The sequence below is a fragment of the Pleurodeles waltl genome, chromosome 5, assembly GCF_031143425.1.
Source record: "Pleurodeles waltl isolate 20211129_DDA chromosome 5, aPleWal1.hap1.20221129, whole genome shotgun sequence".
NCBI lineage: Eukaryota > Metazoa > Chordata > Amphibia > Caudata > Salamandridae > Pleurodeles > Pleurodeles waltl.
The window spans coordinates 989,397,814-989,418,324 of record NC_090444.1 but is presented as its reverse complement, the minus strand read 5'-3'; the positions used below and the strand labels follow the sequence as shown (position 1 = coordinate 989,418,324).

The 20,511-nt window shown below is 44.0% G+C and overlaps 2 protein-coding genes and 1 long non-coding RNA gene across 6 annotated transcripts in view; 2 read left to right on the top strand and 1 right to left on the bottom strand.

The window, feature by feature from the left end:
• The window catches only part of SOS1 (SOS Ras/Rac guanine nucleotide exchange factor 1), a 453,501-nt gene extending 447,471 nt beyond the window's left edge, over positions 1-6,030 (bottom strand). Inside the window, exon 1 of the mRNA XM_069235148.1 lies at positions 5,693-6,030. Coding sequence (XP_069091249.1) covers positions 5,693-5,779 — 87 coding nt within the window. The 5' untranslated portion in view covers positions 5,780-6,030. The remainder of the gene's footprint in view (positions 1-5,692) is intronic.
• A 1,968-nt stretch (positions 6,031-7,998) lies between these two features.
• The window catches only part of RDH13 (retinol dehydrogenase 13), a 198,673-nt gene continuing 186,160 nt past the window's right edge, over positions 7,999-20,511 (top strand). For 2 of the 4 annotated variants that reach the window (XM_069235145.1, XM_069235144.1), the window contains exon 1: positions 8,000-8,171. In XM_069235145.1, the coding sequence (XP_069091246.1) occupies positions 8,107-8,171 (65 nt within the window). In that variant the 5' untranslated portion in view covers positions 8,000-8,106. Of the gene's footprint in view, positions 8,172-20,511 lie in introns of all 4 variants that reach the window. The other 2 variants (XM_069235146.1, XM_069235147.1) reach the window with 2 other exon arrangements.
• On the top strand, positions 9,384-14,768 carry LOC138296226 (uncharacterized). The gene is made up of 2 exons (XR_011203790.1): positions 9,384-9,806; positions 14,417-14,768. It is a non-coding gene; the product is annotated as an uncharacterized lncRNA (long non-coding RNA).

The following is a 20,511-nucleotide window of genomic DNA, read 5'->3' as shown; positions in this document are numbered from 1 at the left end:
AACAACACAGTAGACTCATCCGAATACTGTTTTCCAATCCTTTCTTTCCCTTCAACATACACATTCCATACAATATTATCACTGACAATGTTGTCACCAGCTGGTGGTGGTATAGCAGGCAGATTATCAAATACACGCTGCCCTGCCACACCAAGATGACTGAAAAGAAGAGCTAACTTCCTTGCTGGTGAATAATCATTAGCATCAATTACAATTAAATAGTTTTCAAAAATCCTTAACCATTCGCTCCATGTAATCTCCAGCTTTCCACCCTTTGGTAAGAAAGGTGATGGTTGGACGACAGTATGATTTGATGCCATGTTACACAATAAAATATGTTTATATACATAGCATTCCAACACACATAAAAATTCAATCTCCTAAAAAAAAAATATATATATATATATATATATATATATATATATATATATATATATAAATAAAAAAGTCACAAAAGTGAAAATTAGCTCTTCCTGGTGTGCAGCGTAACTCCTCCGATGAATTTTCTTGCCAAATGGGTATCCTGGCAACAACAGGCTAAGAGTACGCGTTTCCAAAGCAGGAACAGTATCCTAGCAACCACTTGCCACGTGTTGCGCGTTCCCGACCTGTAACGCAAGTATCCAGATGAAACAGAATCCTAGCGACCATTCGCCACGTGGTACGCGTTTCCGACGTGCAAAGTAGGTATCCTGGCAACCACAAAACAAGTGCAGTCTTCACATAAGCGGTGATCAGCGTCCAGTGTTAACAGACGTCATACATGAGCACCGTTAGGAGTGTGCTTGCGATCCTACTGCAAGCCAATGATCCAGCTCGAGTTCCCACAGAACAACGGAACTCCTGGTAAGCAAGCAGTCCAAAATACCTCAGAATAAAAAATGAAACTCTGCCCAGAAACACCAGTCAAATCAGCAACATGCGATCTGATCGAAACTGACCGCGGTGAAACGTTGCCGGTCGGTGAACCCATCACTGCCGCCTCTGCGCTATCCCACTTCTGGTACCATCAAATGTAGAGATGGCCATGACACAGAAGTGAGAACACTCCAGCAAAACTAATTCCTCACACACAGTGATGAGATTTGAAGCAAACAAGCGCAGTATTTATTTCCGGACCAAGGCAGGCACAAACGTCCGTACAGGTTGACAGCCAGGATGCAAGTGCCTCCCGTGAGATCTAGAACCTCAGCAGTGATACACAAAGAGGTAACAAACAGTTGAAGGTATAAAAGTAAACATAAAGCGAACGTTCATTTAAAACATGCAAAATTGAAATAACTATAATAACACATAAATAATAACATTAGCATGTACATATCACAGTGGATACATTTGCTCAATAAGGTTGAGAATGCCACCTAAGCCAGACGGTAAAGAATTATGAACACACATAAAGGACTAATAATGATGATTAAGAAGCACATGCATTTCCTAGTAGGTGTTTGATTTCAAATAATTAAAATAGTGCATTAGTACATTTTTAAACATACCTCAGCTGATTTTGATAATTTAAAAAAAAAAATCATTAGGTGGTAAAATGTTTTAACAACTCAAATAATTTGACTGCATGCTCAACCTTTTTGTAAATCTATTAGGAAATACACTGATGCATGTTCTGTTGTCAAAATGCACTTAGAATAGATTTACAAAAAATAAAAAAGGCCTGAAAAGAGAATTAAATAGACCTTAAACCAATAAAACTGCAATTTGAGGGTGCTGACTGAGCAATTTTCAAAAACGTGCACTCCTTATACTTTACATCAATTAATCCATTAAAATTTAGTGATGCATAAGATGAAAATTTAGTGAGGCGTGAGATGACTACTTAGTCAAACAAATTTTTCTTAGTGGTCGACATTGCTCTGCTAAGAGTGAGAGAAAGATACAAAATAAAAGAAAGTAATTGAAGAAGTGTGTGTGAAGGAGCGAGGGTATGTACTTCTAACAGCTTCTTTTGGTAAGTACAGTAAAGAGGTAAGCTAGAAAATAAAGCAGAAGCTAACAACGGCAAGCAGACATGACCACATGATCATGGATAGGAATATAACGTGTTCTCGCAACTACATTTCAAATGTTTTTATAATTTGGAATTAGAGTAGACATTTTGGTTTTAGTAAAATTATATATACAGACACTATACTTACAAGGGTTTTCAGCCAGCCCTCTTCGCTCACTAGTCTGTTTTGTGGTTCACATTTTTCTTCCACCCACTATAGCACAGAGCTTGTAGCAATGGGTCAATGTCATTGGACGTTGGCTATCTTAACAGTTAGTGACGGGATTCTACCATTTCAAAATGAGCCTCTGCTCAAAACGTAGGTCCATGGACTACTATGCAATGTCTGCTTTTGAGCCCAAAAACAAGAGTTTTTTTTACCTTGTTTCCAATATTGGTATGGGTCCAGTAGATCCCACAATGTTTTATTTAAAAAAATGTCTAAACAAACATTGACAAATCTTAAACACTAGTGTGAACGGCGCAAAGAATGGTTTTGCCAATGCTTTTTCCACTGTGAAGCAAAACAACATGCATGCGCAGGAGTCATCTCTCAGCAAACATGTTATATTGTTTGATGTTTGGAAGGCCCGAAAATCCTTTTTTACGCACAGAGGACCAAATTTGTCCAGAGTTGATCAACATTTTTAAATTAATAAATATTTTATGTGGACTCCTAAGTCCCTGTGGAACATCGCGCATCTTTTTATTGCCTTATTCTTTAATAAATATCCTTCTGGGGAGGAAAGTACGTTCTTTATACAAAATATGTTCCTTAAAAAGCCATATGAAGTGGAGGTGGTTGTGGATTCGGAGTGCAGGAACCATACAGGGCAGTGAATGTATTTTATTCACTATCACCCTGTAAGTGGAGTCAGGTCCCTGCAAGGGAATTTAGGTCTCTCTATGTCCTCAGGCTGCTCATAAGCACAACAGACTGCTAATTTTATATGTAAAGTGGTAGGCATATGTCCTAAGTATCCAATGTATTTTAAGTAAAGTAGCTACTAGCATGTTGCCCCACAGTCTGTTACGTCAGTGAAGCATCGGAGTGTCAACTACAGAATAGTGCCAATGCACAGGCATCTCATATGAAGAGACAGTAAGAAGAAATACATACATTTAATGACGTTGATGCTGACGGATACAGTGTTCCTTCCGCAGATTCTATATCCTTTAACTATTCTAGCCAAAGGCAGGGTGACTGAAAACGGCAATGCATATTATCGCGTGAATCTATTTATATGCAAAGCTGACCGCATTTGGTGACACTTGACAAATAGTGCATCCCACTCCTACTGGCTCCCAGATTTTTCCAGGCCAGTTAAGTGTACAAGGACTAATGATAATCAACGATGTTTTAATGCACATTTCTCCCTAAAACGATTTTTAAAGATTTACTGATTACTCCGCACTACCACTGACATTTGGATGACGGCATCTCACCTACGCAAAAATAATCAAAATCTGCTGATCAATCAACATTCCACTCAGGGTTTCAGGCCTCGTATCCGAGTTAACATCATAACGTTTTGCAAATGTTTGGAAAAAAAACCTAAGAGGCCACCTTGCAAATCTCTGTCAAGAAAGTAGAGTGTGTTAGATTATCCTTAAGGAAATATGCTATTAACATTCCCAGATACACAAAGTTATCCAAAGTAAAAGGGTTTTCCAGACAAAGACTTCTAAATTCTTACATAAGCAACACAAACCGCTGTTATGAATGCACTGAAGGACATGTAATGACTGAAATCTCTTTGGGTCCATCACATACCGCATCTGGCTATGAGATGGTGGGAAGAAGGCTGCCACTTAACTGAATATGGTCCTCAACTATGGAAAGGAGCATGGGGTCTCTCTCGAAGTTATTGTGGCCCTGGAAAATATATAGGTAGAGTTTGTGATAATGCCCAACTCATTTACCATGTTAGCTGACGTTATTAACACCTAGAAAATGTTGTTTTGGGGATACTGTAATATCACAATTGAGTAAATGCTCAAAATCTACAGCCAGCAAAGTGAGACAAATAGAGATTGACTGACTGAGACAAACAGAGATCCCTTTGAGGAATGATGTATGGCATAGGCGGAGTCGGGTTTATAAATCTATATAAAATCTGAGAGCCCTAAAATGTCTCAAACATATAACAATAATCAAAAAGGGGGAAAGCCCCACCCTACAAACTTGCAAATTGCAAAGTAAAATTCAGTACTGCAGACAATGAAAACATAGGTTAATCAGACGGTTTCCATCTGCGGAATACACAGAATCTCGGTCACTGACAATTACACAAACTTATTTTTTGTCACAGCAAATCATACAAAGTGGAGCTTATATGACGAACAAACCTCATCCTGAAGAAATCATATGTAGGTTGGAAAGGTGCAAGAACAACACAATGGGACTCCCCACCCCCCTTCATCCTCCCCACCCCCAGCCTCCCACCCTTGTGCGGGGGCAGAAAGATGGTAACTAGAAAAGTGTGCTATATACTGAACTTTATTTGTATCATTTGGCCTGCCTTCAACATGTTTGGTCCAAATTGTTTAGCCTGGCTTTCTTGTTGTTTATCATACGGTTTAAAATGCATACATTACCCCCCCCCCCCCCACCCAGCAGTTTAGCAGTTGTACTCCGAGTCGTGTTGACTCGGAGTACAACCAGTGTACCAGGCCGCCTACTAGGGGTTGATGCCAGTCTTGTTCAGATAGTATGTGAAAAAGTGGCTACATTCCCCCTTCCTGGAATTACTTTCTCCACTGCCGATTCGTATGCAGTTCACAACGTTAATTTTAACGTACCACTAGTGGCAATAAGAGCCCTGAGACACCCTGCGATGTTCACGATGAGCCCCCAGAATTAACGTCCCTTAATGCCTCTTCTGTCAACAAAATGCTAATTTAGAATTTTAATGTTGTGTCCACATACAATTCCTCAAGATACATGTTTACAACTCTTTTCAACAAGAATACGAAGATCTTGATAAAAAATGCTAAGGATGGTTCTCGCACCAGATAATACGATAATTTGATAACGTTGATAGAAGCAGGGGTCCAACTGTGTGCACAACTACTAGGGTGAAAACATCAGTGTGGGTGTACTTTCAAAAGGTAACTCGAAGTACAAAAGTTCAAACAGCCAAAGAGATGACGCGAAAGAACTGGCGGAGTTAAAAACGTAACAAGTTACAGATCTCCTGTTACACCCCAGAAACAGCTTGTTTTTTACAGCAAAGGGATGCTCAATAGTGGATTTACCTCCCCGCTTTATTCTTTTGACTTTATCTGTTACAAGCACACGTTAGAATAGCGACTACGCTAAACACTGACAAAATAAATGCATTGTATCTGAGCTTCTTGTTGTAATGGAGATGGCCATGCACCGCATCCTACCATGCAAAACGTTTTTTGGTATTAAACAAAACGGCCATTATTGGTTGTAGGTGTTATACGTGACAGGAGGTCACTTGGCAGCAATTACGCCTTTGGGAGCTTAAGAGGCGCGGACAATGAGGCATTATGATTTCCTGGAATAGCACCTTACGTTCACCAGCAGGTAGAGGGGATATGTTATTTGCGATAAGAGGTTCCTAAAATTACAGCAAGGGCAAATAGGTGCTAGCCAATAGGGGTGTCTGATGCCTGACTGGGGGTTCCTCTTTTGCCTGCACATTACAGTGAGTCACGCCTCACCTTCTTCAGGGCGCTAACCAGCAGACCCCGCCACTTGGGTCCGTTCTCCTCGCTGAAGAACTCGTACTGCAACTGCTGGGCCTGCATGGTGCCGCCGCTCCCGGGGCTCAGGGGCGGGGGGGCAGCATGGGGGGCGGGCCCCGGTCGGAGAGCCCGGACTGCTAGGTCCGCCCAGCCTCCCTCTGCCCCCGGGGTGGCTGGTGCCGCGGGGCGGCGCTGGTGGACAAGCCACTGCGGAGGGCTACAGGGGGCGGGGGTAGTGAGTATAGTGGGTGACACTTTGGATTCGGGCTCTCCTGTAGTCACAGAAGTCGGTGGCTAGCGCGCACGCGCAGCGAAGCGCCCACAACCTGCCCCGCCCACTTTTTCTATATCCGCCGGGCAAAGTTCTAAACAGGAAGTGACGGAATATCTACGACAAATATTTAGGGTCGTGTATCAAAGCAGTGGCTCCTAACCTTTTGACTGTCGGCGACCCCCACTTTATCATTATTGGAACACGGGGACCCCCCCCCACTGAATTATTATTGGAATCCCGGGACCTCAAATGAATCATTACTGGAAGCCGGGGACCAGCCGTAAACATTGTTGACTAGAACTGCAAAACAATACACAAATTATACATTTTTTATTAAATTTGCAAACAAATAAAATACAAAAATAAAAATTGTACTTTTAATAGTAAAGTTGAAACTTTCCTAAATTCTAATAAAGCCACACCCTGTCTATAGTTTATTCTGTTTGATGCACCTGCACTGCTCCCATTAATCAATCTGAGGATACTGATTTAATTTTTAGCCTCCGAATTCAAATACCCAGACATTTACAGAATGTTTTAAAATGTTCAATTATATACATACCCACTTTATTTATATACACGTTATTGATCTGTTAATATTGGTTAATTTTCTAAGCAGTTAGGGACCCCCTGAGGAGGCTTTGCTGACCCCAAGGGATCCCGGGACCACAGGTTGGGAACCACTGCATCAAAGCATTTCGTGCAGGCAGAGTGGTACAACGGTCTCTCTGCTACTGATGGGAAGGTGTATCTAGTTCCTATCTAGGTTCTACCAGACATTACTGTTTTCCCAGAGTATATGAAATATTTGAAATGAAATTAGGACTGAATGTGCAATGTAAACTGCTATCGAGGACAGTATAAGGTAATATAGGTGGTAGATAGCTTTTAACCTTTATATGGCACTTATTTCGCCTGTGTGGGGCGCTAAGTGTATAACCATTGACAAAAAGTTTTTATTTACAACATGCGTTATGAATAAAATGCATACTTATGAAGTAGTCGCCTGTTTGCGGGGCCTCCTCTCTCTTAGCTGTTATTAAATGCCCAATGCACGTTATCTAAGTAGGCTTGTGGTTTAAATGCAGTAAACAATTTGACCCTGGGCTTTTGTACACCCTATTTATTTACTACAAATAGATACTCGTTTTTTAACTTTGTCATGCAGTGTGTTTTTCATTAGTTTTGTAATTTAGTATTCATCGCATGTTTTAGAGATCGGTGTTATTCAAAAAGCACAATAAAAATAATAATGCATCCTTTATAAAGAAAACGACTGTTTGCGGGACTTGACCGCTGTTGGCCGGGCGAAGCATAGATTGCTTAACTATTTACACACGTTCGTAACAAAACAATGCCGGTGTGACTCATCTTAGTGTAGTTTGCTTATCTATCTGTCTTTTATATGTTGTAGGGAGCCAGAAACTAATCACACGTTGAACAACATATAGAGGCAATTTGTTATTGTTTCACAGAGTAAGTATACTACTTTAACTGATATATACAATTTTATGTCTTTTTCGTATTTCAGTGATTTTTAAGCTACTTCATTTCAAGATGGCCGTCGTTTGATTTTGTAGGCCACAGTTGACAAGTTGGTGAACCGTCATATGTTAACGTTTTGGCCATATTGAAATGGTGCTGGTTTCATTTTAGTCCCATGTTTCACTAGTCTTCAATACTTTTCAAACTAAGATTTAGAAAAAAAGTAATTGCTTTTGCAATTTTTTTTCAGTTGGGCTAAACTGTGAAGAGTTGAAACAATTCTGTATTTGTTTTGTACATTTAATGGAATATGTTTGTCAGTTCCAGGTACTCATTTATTATAAGCAACCACATAATAACTGCGAAAACTAGACATACAGGCATCTTGCTTGTTCATTAGACACGTTTGCGTGCCTTTTTCGGGCTAGGCCAACGATTACTCTTCAGGTGACGCTAACCCTGAAGTAACATGGACTCTGCAATGACACAGTAGATAGAGTATAGTATTTAACGTCATAGGGTCAATCCTTACTGCGCACGCGCGTGCAGTTTAACATGGGTTATGGACCTCGGAAAAAGGGTAGCAGGATAGCCGAAAGTGGGATTCTAGCTGTGCCCTGCTCTCCTAACTATGAATAAGTATTTGCTGCCCGTTTCGATGATAGGCACTGCTATCGGCGGCACAATCATAATCAAGTGAGTGATAAGTTTTATACATGTATTTTTAACAACTGATACATCCTCTTTCCTATTTCCGAGTGACAAGACAAGACAAGCATTCAGACCTATACACCTTTCAGTATGTCGATGTTTTTTCTAATGCACAATTTTAGATGATTTATTTTGAATGCTAACAATTTTTTTTTTTACGATGCATTCTAGTCGTAAGCGGTGGAATAACGTTCCACTTTTAAAACGCATAGTTGTCAAGTTTTCATTGTGTTTATGTGTGACATTTACCTATCTTTGGTGTGAGATTATGTGTGGCATTGGAAAGCTATATGGGTAACACTTTGAGAAACACTATCATGAGCGAAGCACAACAGTCATGTCCATTTTAACTAGTTATATTTCACACAATACTCTTTAGATTGGCACTGTAATAATCTACCTGGAGTCTTAAAACAACTGCAACACTCCTGAAGTGTTTGTGCTAGGTCTGTAACCTACATCCCTTTCCTAACAGGACCATACTGAACACCTTTGCTACATTATAGTGCGATAGTCATTTCACACATTGCAAGGTACGCCAGTTTATGCACCGTTAGATAAAATACAACGAGGACTCCTGCATTGCAAGTTTACACAGCATAGCCACGTATGACACATCTACTTGCTGCCGCTGGCTCTCTGGGAGAGGGACTTATGTCAAAATTATTCTTAAATCTCAGAGACTTGACAGCTGTGAGTGAGGTTCATAGTATGCATTTAAAGTTCAGGCGTGTGTGAAAGCTGAATTGATTAATAACAAGTCTGCACCTATTAGTAACTAAGAACTGACATGAATTATGCTGATCTAAGGAATTCAAGTGTTTTGGAAAATGTGCCCACCTAGGTGGCAATCATACTGTGTATGACATTAACATTAACTGTTTAGAATTAATACGAACATACAGAATTAAATGTATTAGTGGACCATATTAATGAAATGTATTTGCTTAAATATACTAGTCATAGAGTAATTGTGAAAGTATGGGCCTAGTCGATAAGTCCTCATGTAAAGCTTTGTGCCATAAATAAATGTTTGTAAATGTTTTCTTATTAGAATTCTATGTCAGGACCGAAGGCTTCAGATTATGCTTGCATTACTTTAGTGACGTAAAACACAGCAGCCAATCACAATACAATAAAACTTTAAACTACATATCCCAAGAGCCCCAGCCCTTAACTGTCCAATCACAAGGCGTCACTGCATATATATTCCTGAACCAACAATGTCCTTTCTGTTTCTTTGCTGCTGCAAGCCGAGATAAGTACTACTTCTTTTGTGTAATTACTATTTATCCACGTAACGTGCCGCATTTCGCGGCTGAGTATTATTATTATTTTATTATTAGAATTGTTATTACACTTAACAATATGCTGTTATTTATTTATTCAGCTTAATAGCTGAAACGCATTAGTGGAGTGGGACCGGGAGAGCATATTCTCCCTAGGGGACTTAGTCCTCTTTCTGTTTTGCCGCTTACGCATGCACGCTGTAGCCAGATCAGAAAATCCTTCTCTTTCCTATCGGCTACACGAGCACTCGTATTCACTGGCTCATTTCAGATCCCCAGAACGCCCGACTGGGGGCAAAAACGTCAGAGGCCTAGCCTAGGGTTTATGCAGGTGTTACATCCACATTCAGTATTGTACTTTGATAATTTAATGTGGTTTGGTCTTTCCTACCTCACTTGAATTTCTACTACCTGCTTGGGCCTACCCCTCCCCCGGACCCTTTCCACTCCGCAATAAACAACATATCATGGCATACTACACTGATGAGGAGGTTCCTCAGATGGATCTGCATGAGAATCAAGATGAATACTAATTGGAAGGACATCTGGTGGAAGCACTAAGTTATCACGTGCAAGATTCTGTGAATTGGGCATTAATCAAGGCCCTTAAGCCTTTTACTCAGTCTTTGGTGAGATTTGGAAATCAAGAGCTTATTGGAACCTCCAGTCAGAATGTTTCTCAGTTACAGTTTCAAGAATCAGAGTTGCATATGAGACCCTCGGCCGGGGGTTCTTCTTCTGTCGATATCCTGGCACAAACGGCTGCCTCAGTACTCTGGGACCATGAGTATCAAGGTGTTGAACTCAAAGTCTTTTCGGGGATTGAAAACAGGTGGAGGTTCTCCCCTTGTATTGAATCTAAAAAAATTAAATTCTTGGTTAGTTTACCACCATTTCAGGATGGAGGATATCCATTTACTCAGAGATCTGCTACAAGAGAAAGATTGGATGGTTTGTCTCGATCTAAAAGACACTTTCCTGTTAGTTCCAATTGTTGCTCCCCATCGATGATTCCTTCAGTTTCAATAGGGTCAGACCTACTACCAGTTCACAGCCCTTCCTTTCGGTCTGTTCTCGGCTCCTTGGTGTTTCAACAAGTTACTTCGTCCCGTCGTCCAGTATCTCAGGGAACGCGGGGTGAGACTGATTATTTATCTCAATGATATTCCAATCTTGGGACAGAACATAGAACTTGTCATGCTTCATCTCTCCTGGGCAATTCAGTTGCTTCAATATTTAGGCTTCATCATCAACCACAAAAAGTCAAGTCTATGCCCTTCTCAGACAATCGAGTTCTTAGGTTTCCAGATAGACTCGATCAAAGCACACTTGAAGCTTCCCCTTCACAAAAGGAATTCTATCAAGAAAGAGTTGAGGAGAGCCCTTGCCTCTCAGAGTATATCATTGAGAATTTTTGCTCGTCTGATAGGTCTCCTAGTGTTGGCTATTCAAGCCATTTTCAAGAACCCCTTAATTATCGGGCACTGCAACGCCTGTAGATTTTACATCTTCAGAAACGATTAGCTTACTCTGAACAGAACATGTTCTCGACAGAGGCCGGGACGGAAATGTCCTGGTGTCTGGATCATGTGGACGCCTGGAACGGCAAAACCGTTTTTGCATCACAGCCGGAAATGATCATAGAATTAGATGTCCGTCGTTGGGGTTGGGGAGCTCGGTGTGGTCCGGTAGAGACAGGGGGGCCATTGGTCTCCAGAAGACCCCATGATTGTCTAGAATTGTTAGCGGGGCGTTTGCGATCAGGTCCCTGTTCCCCCAATTCAGTGAAATGTTGAATTCTCCTGAGAATGGACAATGTCTCAGCTGTCAAGTACATAAATCACATAGGGGGTACGAAATTCAAACGTCTGGAAGAGATAGCCAAAGATCTTTGGCATTATTGTCCAGATTGCCAAATCTCAGTAATGGGGGTATATATTCTGGGCAAATCCAATGTGAGAGCCGACTGGAACTCCAGATTCCTTCGAGACTACAGCGACTGGAGATTATATCCCAGGATTGTTCGGGCCATCAATCTTCGATGAGGTCCGTGTCTGATCCATCTTTTTGCTTCCAGACTGAATGCGCAACTCCAGACCTTCTTCAGTTGGAGGCCAGATCCTCTGGCGACGAATTTAGATGCATTTCTACAATCTTGATTGTCGGGGATCCTTTATGAGTTCCCTCCGTTTTGCATGACACCAAGAGTATTGATTCAGATCAGAAGGCAAAAAGCGGAAGAGATCATGGTGTCTTCCTGTTGGAAGGCCCAACTTTCGTTCCTGAAAGCGATGACGTTGTCATGTGACCTTCCGGCTTCCAAATCTACAGAAGGACCCAGTGGGTTGACCTCATCCGATGGTGGTGCAGGGCCTTCTGTCTCTCATGGTATGGAGACTTTCATAAGACGTTGGCAAGTGCCTGGAGTTTCAGAGGAAGCAATGCTCTTCTTCACACAACCGTGGGCTCCTTCTACCCACAAACGATGTGAATCAGCTGGGTAACGCTGGGTTGGTTGGTGCTGTGAACGGGATGTGGCTCCCTTGGGGGGTTGGAATTCAAGTAATTGTGATTTTTTTTCATCAGAGTTAGGCAGTCAGGGTTTAGCTTACAGGATGGTGAATAATTATAGATCTGCCATCTCAGCAGGCCATCCTCATATTGATGGTAAACCAGTTGGTGAACACCTGATTGTATGTAGACTCTTATGGGGTATTAGAATAATTTGTCCTCCTCAACCTAACTATTCAGTGCTCCGGGACATTAATGTGATTTTGACTTTTCTGAGAAATTCACCTTCTAATGCAGATCTTTCCCATAAACAGTTATTGGCAAAATTAGCCACTTTATGTTTGATATCCTGCAAACGGGTAGTGGATGTAAAGGCACTGGATGTTGCAGGTAGAGTATTTACACCTTCTGGGGTGTATTTTACTATTTCTGAACGTACAAAAAAACGACATCATGTTGTGTTTCCTATCCTGCATTTCCTCACAATCATACATTGTGTGTAGTTAAATGCTTAAAGGCATACAAAGATAGTACTCTTGAATTTAGATGAGATTCAGCAGGTCCATTAGTTATTTCTTTACAGAAACATTTCTGCCTGGTCTCCTCTGCAACTCTGGCCATTGGGTTAAATGGTTAATGACAGAAGCTGGTATAGATACTAGTCTTTTTGCTGCTCACTCTGTTCGAGGAGCTAGGGCATCCAAGAATTTTTCAATAGGTACTCGATTGGAAGATAATATGGCCACAGCTGATTGGTCTTCTGACTCTAATTTTAAAGGATTCTATCATAAACCAATTGTGGATGTTGCAACAAGGGTAGTAGAACAACTTTAAACTAGCAAAGTCCTAAGCCTCCGGTCCTGAGATCGAAGTAATTTTTTTTTTGCTATTGCATCAAGACTTTTAGATTCTATTAAGGACACTGAGGCGAGGATTATCCCACCCAGGGTTATACATATGTATTTCATAATTGATTATCTATGTTATTACATCAATACATATGTTTTTCAGGAATCTTTTTATTATTATCTTTTCAAATACACCAGAACAATTGAATTCAATTCAAATAGTCACGCAGTTGACAAATATAGCTGTTATACAGTGTACCGTCTTGCAAGGCTTTCCAACAGTAATTATCAGTAGATATATAACGATCACAACAAGTAGAATGTATTATTCATCTGGACTCGTATACCACACTCTACCATCAGCAAAATCAAACTGAGTCCGCATCTAAACATTTCGCATGGAAGTTAGATGGGCCTCTGGGACTGAACACAAGGCACCAGTCATCCCATCGCTCTTTTGCCTTTCCGGTTAACTGTGCTGACAATGGCACATTTGTATATAAATGCTAATCCTGGAATAATAACAAATAAAGAACAGTAACAGTCTTAAACAATGGAGTACCTTAGCTGTAAATATACGATGGTAGTATTACTGTGCCCGCCCGTGCATGGGGTTCCCTCAATATTATGGGGGTATAATTGCGTGCTGTGAGCTGTGATTGAAATCCTGGTGCCTAATGTCTACTCTGTTCCAGGTGATTAGTTTAGCATTCTGGCGCGCTAAATGGTAAGCGTGTCAGTAACCCTTTCATGCTGCCCCCAGTTTTCAATAGTCAATAGGTCACCTGAAACGCTAGGCCGAGTCGGGGTCAGTCTCAGGGGTTTGTAAGAGTGACAACATCGCTTCCCAGCCACCTGAAAGAGGGTATTTGTGCAGACCAAGCGCGTCCTCCCGCCCCAGCGCCACTCCCTTGGCTCCCGCCCAAATAAAAAATGATCGCTTCCAGGCCGATACAGAGGGCGCCTCAGCAGCCCTCCATCTGCGAGTTATCAGCCACTTGGCTGTTATAAATCCCAGATCTAAAAATCGTGTGGTAACCCTGTGACGCGGACCTCTAGGAAATAAGCCCAGCACGCAGGTCTCCCAGTTGGGTGGTAGTGTGCATGATGTGCATGTTGATAAACAAGCGACTACAGCTCCCCAATAGTTGTGCAAGGAAGGGCAGGACCATAGCATGTGTAATATATCCACGTCTAACAGTTTACAACGAGGACAGGCTGTCAACAACAGAGGAAGTATCTGTTAATGCGAGCTGGCGTAAGGTATGGCCTATGAATAATGTAGAATTGTATGAATCACAATCTGGCATTGCGGGGGATGGTGGTGTGGCTGGAGAGGACAGACCTCCATTGCAGGTCCGTGAAGGGCGTGTCCGATTCTCTCTCCCAAGCAGTACACAGAGTACCGTGCTCTTGTAACATGTGAGTTCGGAGTGCTTCCGTGAACCACCTGATCAGATGTCTGCCCCTTCCCATAACCTGTATATATTGTATCAATAAATATGTTTTTCAATTTAATTTCCACCCTGTTGATTTCTGTTGGTGGTTTTCCTGGGATTATTCAATTTTTTCTATTCCTTAGGCAATGACTGCAAAGCTGCCTGAACACTACGCTCCAGAAGAGTGAAATGTGAAGTTCGGTTCTATCCCCGGGGATATGGTTCATCTGCTGGAGGCTGTTGAGGTTCCAGACTGTTGGACTTTGTTATCGTAAGCTCTGTTTATGGGCAAAGAAAGAGGAAGGACATTGTTGGTTCAGGAATATATATGGCAGTGATGCCTTGTGAATGGAAAGTTAAGGGCTAGGCCTCTTGGGTTATGTAGTTTAAAGTTTTATTGTATTGTGATTTGCTCATGTGTTTTAAGTTAGTAAAGAAAGAGAAGCATAATCCTCGCCTCGGTGTCCTTAATAAAATATACAATTCTTGACACAATAGGTAGAACATTTTTAATTCACACTTGTTCATTGTTCACACAGTGCTGACCAAACAGATTTGTAATGATGCAACATTAAACTAGTTGATGTCTTAAACTATATTGTGAGAACTGTCGGATGTAATGTGATGTACTACCTATGGATACATTTTTATCTTTGGTGTGTGAGAAGGTAAAGTTCCCAGGACGTGACAAAGGCTTCACTGACTGGAGTTATGATTGCAACTAAAAAGTTACCTGACGAAGCTGGTGATGGGAACGGGAGCAGAGGAGCCAATCATCAACGTGTGAAAGACTGTCTAACAATATCGTAAATTTAAGAATTAATGTTTATTTGTTCTACTGTGAACACCCGATGCTCTGACCAATGACGACTTGAGAAACTGCCTATGTGGTTTTGACTTGTCTCGACTTCACTTACCAGGAGGAGAGTAGTTCTAGATGTCCTTTCTTCCTAGCCTTTAGCCTCATCGTGTAATTTTGCTAATGCTATCAATGCTGTTTCCTTAGCTTGATGCCCTTTGTTAGAAATGGGGTCTTTGGTTGACAGTCAGGTTACCCCCTGTTCAAGCAAGGACCCTCACTCTAGTTAGGATAAAAGAGAATCACCCTCAGCTAACCCCTGCTTACCCCCTTGGTAGCTTGGCAGAGCAGTAGGCTTAACCTCAGAGTGCTGGGCGTAAAGTATTTGTACCAACACACACAGTAACTTAATGAAAACACTACAAAATGACACAACACCAGTTTAGAAAAATAGGAAATATTTATCTAGACAAAACAAGACCAAAACGACAAAAATCCAACATACACAAGTCAAGTTATGATTCTTTAAAGGTTTAAAATAAAAAGAGTCTTTAGGTAGTTGTAACACCACACTAGCGCTGCTAGCGTGAAAAATGTACCTGGTTTGCGTCAAAAATAACCCTGCACGGGCGGTGTGCGTCGAAAACAACTCGGCACGGCGGTGCGCGTTGAAAAAGCCAGCCACACGACGATCCGAAAGTCCCGCGGCGCAGGGTGCGATCTCTCAGCCTCCGTCAGCGATGCTGCGCGTCGTTTCTCCTGCTCCGGGCGTCGGTTTCTCGGTCGCGTTTCCTGCGGCGTCGTTTCTCAGCTGCGGAACCGGCGTCGCGTCGTTTTCTCAGCCGCGATCGGATTCGCGTCGATCTTTTCTCCGCACGGCGCTCGGTGCGTGTATTTTTGTCCTTAGGCTGCCAGCCTCTCCTTTCAGGGTCCCAGGAACTGGAAGGGCACCACAGAGCAGAGTAGGGGTCTCTCCAGAGACTCCAGGTGCTGGCAGGAAGAAGTCTTTGCTATCCCTGAGACTTCAACAACAGGAGGCAAGCTCTACATCAAGCCCTTGGAGATTTCTTCTTCAAGATGGAAGGCACACAAAGTCCAGTCTTTGCCCTCTTACTCTGGCAGAAGCAGCACTGCAGGAAAGCTCCACAAAGCACAGTCACAGGCAGGGCAGCACTTGTTCCTCAGCGATCAGCTCTTCTCCAGGCAGAGGTTCCTCTTGATTCCAGAAGTGTTTCTAAAGTTTGTAAGTTTGGGTGCCCTTCTTATACCCATTTTAGTCTTTGAAGTCACCTTCCTTCAAAGGGGACTCACACCTTCTTGTGAAATCCTGCCTTGCCCAGGCAAGGCCTCAGACACACACCAGGGGGCTGGAGACAGCATTGTCAGAGGCAGGCACAGTCCTTTCAGATGAGAGTGACCACTCCACCCCTCCCTCCTAGCAGAGATGGCTAATCAGGAATGCAGATCACACCCCAGCTCCCTTTGTGTCACTGTCTGGTGTGAGGTGAAAAACAACCCAACTGTCAAACTGACCCAGACAGGGAATCCACAAACAAGGCAGAGTCACAGAATGGTTTAAGTAAGAAAATGCTCACTTTCTAAAAGTGGCATTTTCAAACGCACAATCTCAAAATCAACTTTACTAAAAGATGTATTTTTAAATTGTGAGTTCAGGGATCCCAAACTCCACCTGTCCATCTACTCTCTAGGGGAATCTACACTTTAATCATATTTAAAGGTAGCCCCCATATTATCCTATGAGAGAGAGACAGACCTTGCAACAGTGAAAACGAAATTGGCAGTATTTCACTGTCAGGACATATAAACCACATTACTATATGTCCTACCTTATCCATACACTGCACCCTGCCCTTGGGGCTACCTAGGGCCTACCTTAGGGGTGCCTTACATGTAAGGAAAGGGAAGGTTTAGGCCTGGCAAGTGGGTACACTTGCCAAGTCGAATTTACAGTGTAAAAATACACATACAGACACTGCAAGGGCAGGTCTGAGACATGATTACAGAGCTACTTATGTGGGTGGCACAACCAGGGCTGCAGGCCCACTAGTAGCATTTGATTTACAGGCCCTGGCACCTCTAGTGCACCTTACTAGGGACTTACTAGTAAATCAAATATGCCAATCATGGATAAACCATTTACATATAATTTAAACAGGAGAGCATATGCACTTTAGCACTGGTTAGCAGTGGTAAAGTGCTCAGAGTTGAAAAGCCAACAGCAACATGTCAGAAAAATATAGGAGGCAGGAGGCAAAAAAGTCTGGGGATGACCCTGCAAAAGCAAAAGTCCAACACGACCCCCTACCAGCCTAAAGCCAGGGGAGAACAATCAATACCTTGATGTACTTCCCTGATTGGGGCGATAGAACAGGGACCCAGGCCCACAACAGCAGGGGCATGCTCCAGTTCTACGCCTTCCTGACTCCAGTTGGATCCCTCTGTCCATACTCTCAGGGCCCACTAAGCTAACCCATGGGGAACCCTTCTCCACATCTACAGACACCATCTGTGCAACACCTAACTTTACTTTGCTCACAGATGTATTGCAATGGGCAGATAGTACCACCAGGGCCAACACAATGGTGTTGCCCACTCCACCCCTGGGGTGTGACTCTCGTCCTTCCCCCCCCCCAGGGGCAACTCTGTCCACCAGGACAGCAAGCCACAGTGGCCCCAGACAACTGTCAGGGATGAGAGCCCGACCTCAGGCCTCTCTAACCACTGTGACTGTGGAGAGTGGGGGGTGGTAGCCCCAGGTGCCTGGCACCCTTTGACCACTCTCTCTTCCACCAGGTCAGGGATGACAACCTGACCCTGGTCCTCCCCTCTGGGGCTCTGTACCCTCCCTGCAGAAGCGGCACCCCCAGAGTCAAAAACTGTCAGGGTGCTTGTAGAAGCAGTCCTGCACAATTCTTCCATCAGTGCAGGGATGTTAACCTGCAACTGATCCTCCAACCTGGGGTCTGTACCTTCAGGTTGGACCAGGGCCAGGGGTGAGGCTTCCCTCCCCCTGCCCTCTCTTCTGGGGTCCTGAACCACCCAACTAGGAGCGGCCCCCCCAGAAGACAACATGGTAGGGGCACTGTTAGCAGTAGCCCCTTCCTCCAGGTCAGGGGGGACACCCTTAACCTGGCCTCCCAATCCAGGGCCTGTACCCACAGACTGGATCACTGCCTGGCAACCCAGGACTTCCTGGGGGGCATACCTACCCCCTACCAGGTCAGAGTTTACCCTCTGAACCTGGTCATCCAACCCAGGGTCACCACCCTGCGGTTGAACCACTGCCTGGCACACCAGGACTTCCTGGGGAGCACACTTACCCCCCATCAGGTCAGAGTTTACCCCCTGAACCTGATTATTCAACCCAGAGTCACCACCCTGCGGTTGAACCACTGCCTGGCACACCAGGACTTCCTTGGGAGCACACTTACCCCCCATCAGGTCAGAGTTTACCCCCTGAACCTGATCATTCAACCCAGAGTCACCACCCTGCGGTTGAACCATTGCCTGGCACACCAGGACTTCCAGGGGGGCACACTTACCCCCCTCAAGGGACACACTGTCCCGAAGGGCCACACAAGAGTCTGGCTGGCGCAGGTCTCCTGACCTCTGCCCATCTGACAGAGTCTGGATTCCCCCCAACCCAGAAATGGTCTCACCAAGGTCATTCATGGGGGGCTCTGCTCTCAGAGCTGACCCCTGACCCTCCAGGTTCTCCACTGGGGTCCGCAACCCCCTCTCAACCCTCTGTCTGGACTTCTGCAACCCCTCACTAGGAGTGGTACTGCCAGACACCAGAACTGGTGGGACGCTGGCTACAGCCGCCCCCCCAAGTTCTCCTGACACTGTGGGGTCTCCCTCAACAGATGGCCCTATGGTACAGGCTAGGCTCCCCTCCTGGGGTTCCCGCAGGGAACCCTCCAGGACCTGGGACCGGATCTCGGGCACCTTGGGCCTCAACCCATCCCCATTCCCTCTCCTCTGAGACTGGACATGGGGTCCCTCACCCATCCCACTACACTGGGACCTACCTGGGACACTACAATCCTTCCCTACCTCACCTGGTTGGGAACTACCTAGACCACTCCTCTCAGGAGCACCCCCAAATGCCTCTTCAGGCTCTCTGGTACTCACCCAGAAGTCTGCCTCCATTGTAAGCTCCCTGGGGTCAGAGAACTCACACTCCACCTGGTGTTGGCATAGCTCTGGAAAATAAGGACTAGACATATGCTCTCCAGCAATTACATCACTCAGCCCCTCACATGAATTAACCAAAGTACCCTTCACCCAACCATCCAGTGACTCTGCTTTGACAAAGCACCCCACATCACCCTCCGGAGACTGGTGAGACAGTACCTGACTGTCCCTGACACTCAACCCACACTCTTCTGGGATGTCTTCACACTCCATAACCAGGACTTCTACTTGGGGGGAACCCCTCTCCCTGTCACTCTCACTTAGAGTCAGTAGAGTGTCCCTCCCACCAGTAGGAATATGACTCCCCATGCCAGTTCCCCAATCTACCTCAGAGACCCTGTGCATCACTGGAGCTACCTCATACCCCTGAACCTCCTGGCGTGTGTTAACTCCCTCCTTCAAGTAGGGCACCACCTCTCTGGGCATGTGCACTTCTTCAGCAGTACTGGATACAAGATTTTTGCTGCCACCATCTGAACTGGATTCAGCCCTCATGGCCTCCAGCTTCAGCTCTTCACAGCTCAGCTCTTGAGCTGCAATCCTTTCTTTTTCCAGGACTAAGGCTCTCTGCTCCTCAGCCCTCTCAAGCTCTGCATCTAGCTCTTCCAGACTCCGGATTCGAGCTAGGAGCCACTCATCTCTTTCTGTTCCCTCCTCTTCGGAGTAGTCATCCTCCTCAGACTCATTTGGTGGTGTTGCCTGACAACGTTTCAATTCATACTGAAACAGGGCTGACTCAAGATCCTCCCTTCTGGATTTCTTGTTCACAGCCAGTCCCCTTTCCATGCAAAATGCTTTAAGCTGCCACTTTTTATACATAAATAGGTGCCAGAAATTGACTTCCATTCTGCAAAGGCTTCACAACCAAAAAACAAAGTCCAAAAATATCATCAATACTTCCAGGAGGACATCAGAGAACAAAAAGCAGAATCACAAGACAAGTAGTATGTGGTCACGTAGTGGTCTGAGATCAAAACAGTAGTGTACACTTAATTACTGTATGTCAAGTACAAATACAAGTCCAAATCCCGACCGCTGGTCACCAATGTTAGAAATGGGGTCTTTGGTTGACAGTCAGGTTACCCCCTGTTCAAGCAAGGACCCTCACTCTAGTTAGGATAAAAGAGAATCACCCTCAGCTAACCCCTGCTTACCCCCTTGGTAGCTTGGCAGAGCAGTAGGCTTAACCTCAGAGTGCTGGGCGTAAAGTATTTGTACCAA